Genomic DNA, 4,918 nt, shown 5'->3' with positions numbered 1-4,918 from the left:
AACAGTCGTCTCGATGGGCAAATGTGAAATGTGAAAATGATAAGTAGACAGAAAATCAGGAATGAAGTTGTCTATTTATGATGTGAGAATGCAGCTGTTAGAATGATAAACAGGGAGTATATGTTGAATGTATATATTTTGTTTATCATTCTAACTGCTGTTTTTAAGACAGTTTTTGTGTTCTGTTTTTCTCACACAATTAAAGTGGTTGTGTTGGGATCTTTCCGTCTGCTATTTCAGAGAACTGATCACTTCAGCAGAAAGGAAAGAAGTGTCTGGAATGTGAGTTGATTTAATCATGAAAAACAAAACGTCCTGTGACTGCAGCAGAAAATTATTGACAACTACCTTGTGACCTATAGATAATTCACTCACTATGTAACTGGAGAGACCTGATTCTAAATAACCTGATTCTGTTTCCAGGTCTCCTCGCGAGAAATCGTACCTGGCTCTTGGTGTTTGTTTCCTTTGTTAGTACTGTCTTGTGTTTTCAGAAATAACCTTGACACTGTTTGATGCCGTTTCACTGCAGAACTTTGAAATATATAGTTTATAAAGTGCATTTCTTGCTAAGAAAAGAGACCTCAAGATAAAAAAAAATCTGAACAGTTCACTTCTATATCAAAAATTAACTTTATTTGCTTCCATATATTTGTAGAAAAAAAATAAAGACATTTCATACAAATTTCAAAAATAAATAAGTCTGCATAAATAATTTGCCACGCAAAGACAGATAAAATGCATCAGTTTTTACACGGGCCTTAGTTCTTCCACATCTTTTCGCCTTTACATTCTTTACATCCACTGGTTCCCTTGTTTCTCGGTCCCGTCCCATGAGGAGATGAGTGAAAGAACAGCTCGGCCTTCCTGCAGCTCATGTGCTCCACTCCTCCACTCCTCTGCTCCTTTAGTGGTTGATGCACTCCATCTTTCGGCTCTCATTTTTGTTTATCCTTGGAGAAAAGAGAGTGGAGTTAGGCAAGAGAACTAATGTGAAACATCTGGGAGTCTGCAGGGGGTGGAGGGGAGGCCCCATGTTGATCTGTCATGGGGATTACTGAATTTTTTTTATTATTTTTTTTTTATAGAGAAAGTGGTTGACTTTGACAGTCTTTGACAGGTCTTTCTGTAGGATTGAGTTCTAAAAGGTTTGACGCAGATGCGTGCCATGATCACAAAAGTCATGCAACTTACCCTTCCCAGCACTTTAGAAGCTGCTTGGCCTTGTATCCTTGAGGTTTTACGCATCTCTCTACTGCGGTGCTGTTTGCTTCCATGAAAGTGACTCTGAAACATCACAAAGAACAGAACCAGAAAAGTCAGAACGACTCAAGAGATCCACAAAACATCAATAAACCCCCCATCTCAACTCACATTAATTGAATTTTACTGCACGCCGCACTTTTTTCCTTGACTTGAAAGTCTGTGATGTTTCTTTTAATGGCCATCAGCCGCACTTCCTCATAACACCGACACCGTCCCACCACATGCTGAGCTGCAAAAGAACAGGCACTGTCAGTCTTGCAAGTTTTGCACTTTGATCATGATCTGCACATGGTCCTGCAGAAATCTTACCCTGATAGAGCTGGATGCAGACTGCAGCCACCACAGCCAGCAGCAGAGCGCCGTCTTTCTTTGCGAGGCCCATTTTTTACCCAAAGAAAATCTGGTCCAGAAAATTCCTTAGCAGAAAAAAGTAAGACCTGGTTCCTCCTAAATCAGAAGAGCAGAAGAATGAGCCTCTGCTGTGAGCCTCTTCTGCCTTTATATGTAGGGAATGTGGGGGGGGGAGTAAGGGGAGTTTCCCTCAAACCATGTGATTTCCCATCTAGATAGACCCTAAAAATGAACTGGAATTTCCACTTTCACTCACTCAATGTGAGCTCAGCTAGTAGAAATGCAGATTAGATACAATAAAAAAAAAACAGTCTGTGAAGAAGCAGGTCTCATCAAACCAAATGTTTGTCAGCTCAGCAACATAATGAGCTTAAAGTGTGTCAGAAGATGAACTGTCTGCATTCTTCACCACCCCTGGAGTCTGTTAACATTTACCGACAGCCACAAGTGATGCACTGCAAAGTCATGTCACAGGGAGGAGGCAAGGGGGAAGAGCCTCGTGAAAATGCTGCAACATTCTTTAGGAGCAGATCCCAATTTTTTGGCAGGTAAATCCCGTTATGAAGGCTCACAGTATACAGCTCCATTTACCCATAAAGTGGCAAACGAGATCGCCTTAAGCTGCTACACTTGAGACAAGTGGTTGCAGGTTTAGCCCCACCCAGCGACTGAACAGCGTGTGAACTGCCAACTTTCCCACAAATCAGACAATCAAGGGGGTTCTCAAAACATCCGTCACTTATACTTGCCCTGACAGCCGACCTTAAAGACAGTGCCAAGGTCAGCAGCGGAGAAATAAGACGCCCCTAATTAGAGAGCAAAGCCCGACACAGACAGAAAAATCTATTACAACCTTAGACAACTATGACACCAGTTGTAATACTAAAATTTTGCGTCCCATAAAACAAAGTAATTGTTAATGAAAAAGTTATAAATTACCGTATTTTCTGCACCACATGGCACATGGAATAATAAGGCTTACCATCAATGAATAGTCTATTTTTGATCTTTTGTCATATGTGAGGAGCACTAATCTGTAAGGCACATAAAGCGAGACAAGAGTCAGAGTTGAGTCCATCTGTCAGTCAGACTTTATTCAACTGCAATTACAATAACTTTGTTTTTAACATGCCACATGTTAGCCGTATCAGAAGCGTTGGTGTTTTCAATCCCTGTGATACCCGTAAACTTTGTTCGTAACACATAAAAAAACATAGTCCATCATACTTACTCGTTAGCTGTGTTAGCATCATGTTAACGTAAAATATGGTATTCCTAAACGAGCCCGCATTAGTGGCCCTCTACCACCGTGCTTTTCCATTATAGTACAAATGATAAAATGTTACAATCTGAGTCAGTCAGAGATTTTTTCAATTTGAAATATTTTTACTTATCATGTTTTGCACGCACAACTCAAAAAATAAACTTTGTATATGCGCAAATATATTCTACAACAACCAAACTATTAATGTTTTCATAATAATCAGATAATAAAAGTGGTAGAACCCAGATGTGGTAAACAATAGTTTTCGGGTTATTGATGTGCAGACTCATAGTTCGTCTCTTGTCCAAAAGAAACAGATTCTTAAGTCCCAGTTCCAGCACCTCCAGAACTTTTCCAATCTCTTCAAACAATCCCTTCCAGAGCTGGAATTTGATTATGTGTGCATCTATCAAGTGGAAAACATCTCACCGTAAACCAAGAAAAATAAATAAAAAAGTTTACCAAAGCCGAACAGTTATTTTTATGTATTGAGATGAATCATGGGATGAATCAACAAAAGTTTGATTTGAAAGGTAAAGAGGATGAAAAAACTTGTTCTAGACCAGTTTTCTTGAACCTTGTTGCGTAATTCCAGGTACAACTTCAAATTAGAAGTAAGACAAACATTGCCAGTGTCTGCTGGGATATTCTGGGTTATTATATTATATTATATTATCTTATTATTATATTAAGTACTTTTTATGTTTTTTGGTTGCAGACAAACACACGCATATATATGTATATATATATATATATATATATATATATATATTTATTTATTTATTTATTTATTTATTTATTTATTTATTTATTTATTTATTTATTCTTTTTACCCCAAAATGTGTTTGGCCAAAAAATGTGAAGGGATAAACAGGTTTTCTTCTTTCTGTTCCCTTTGTGAAAACGTATGCAAGGTCTGATGTATTTGTGGTCATGAAAAGAAATAAATGCTAAAAAAAAACTTTATTTAAAAGTGAAGGTGTGGGCTAATTATTTCATTTGTAGTGTTTTTTGGGGTTTATCCATTATCTCATTTTATCTTAAAACGAACAAACCTCTCCTCAGAAATCTCAAAATGTTTATTGAAATAACTGACGAGCTGACGTGATGGATGTCATGCTGGCCAATCAAGACACTTAACAGGATTTTATTGGATCGTTTGAGCTTCTCTTAATAATGCTTACCCTGGCCTGCCCTGCAGGTTGAAATTATTTTTCAGCAGCTGTTGTTAATCTGATTTTCAGGTTTCTTTTATAAACAAAAACACTGAGTAGGAAAGAGGTCGTGTGAGGACAGCAGAATTCAGGGTTTCGTTAAGGCAGTCCAAAAAGAGAACGAAATTTTAGCAGGCTTTGGTCCTAGCCACAAAAAAACTCTCAAAGCCAAACACAGAGTTTGGCACGGCAACGTCTCGGCTGGAATGACCTGAGACCGGAAGGATTGGGTCCTCGCAGCTGCATCCTCCAACCAGCGAACAGAGAGTGATTACAGCCAGAAACAGCAGAAAGACACAAATGACAAAGCAGTTTTTGTTCCTGCCGCGAATTAAACTACTTAGTTGCACAAAGACAGGTGGTAATTTATAAAAAGCTTCTTTTATGAACAATTTATTTCCAAATCCATTGTGGCTGTGCTGCAGTTTAGCGGCCAGCAGTTGCGCAGAGTTTCACATTTCACTTTTATGTGACTCTTTAAAGCAGAACAGATTTACCCAGGAGACAGACTGAACCCAAAGAGCTCATAAACCTGAATACACAGCTAAAAAAAACATTAATTGTACCCATACTGATGAGCGGTTTTATCTCTTTGAGTAATATGAAGTAAAAGCTCTGACAGCTGAACTCCTACAAAGGTTTTTTATTGTTATTTACTCAAGAAAAGTTCCTGCATTTTTAACAAATTACCCAACATGGACTGTGTTTATGTGAGCAGGGAGGCAAGAGTGTGTGTGCTGCTTTTTTACTCTGAAACACTCTTCCATTTCTGCCAAGAGAAGGCAGCGATCCAGACTACAATCTGCCTCATGCTCAGTCCAGC

The 4,918-nt window shown here is 38.6% G+C and overlaps 1 protein-coding gene across 1 annotated transcript; it reads right to left on the bottom strand.

The window, feature by feature from the left end:
* Nucleotides 1-535: 535 nt before the first annotated feature.
* Nucleotides 536-1,754, bottom strand: LOC101158504 (C-X-C motif chemokine 9). Its single transcript, XM_004065561.4, has 4 exons — nt 1,576-1,754; nt 1,375-1,495; nt 1,195-1,287; nt 536-953 (listed from the first exon to the last, which is right to left on the bottom strand). The coding sequence occupies exons 1-4, from the start codon at nt 1,646-1,648 to the stop codon at nt 908-910; spliced, it is 333 nt and encodes a 110-aa protein (XP_004065609.1). The 5' UTR covers nt 1,649-1,754; the 3' UTR covers nt 536-907.
* Between the last annotated feature and the right edge of the window lie 3,164 nt (nt 1,755-4,918).

Source organism: Oryzias latipes, chromosome 1, assembly GCF_002234675.1.
Source record: "Oryzias latipes chromosome 1, ASM223467v1".
Lineage (NCBI taxonomy): Eukaryota > Metazoa > Chordata > Actinopteri > Beloniformes > Adrianichthyidae > Oryzias > Oryzias latipes.
This window is presented reverse-complemented; position numbering and strand designations above follow the sequence as displayed.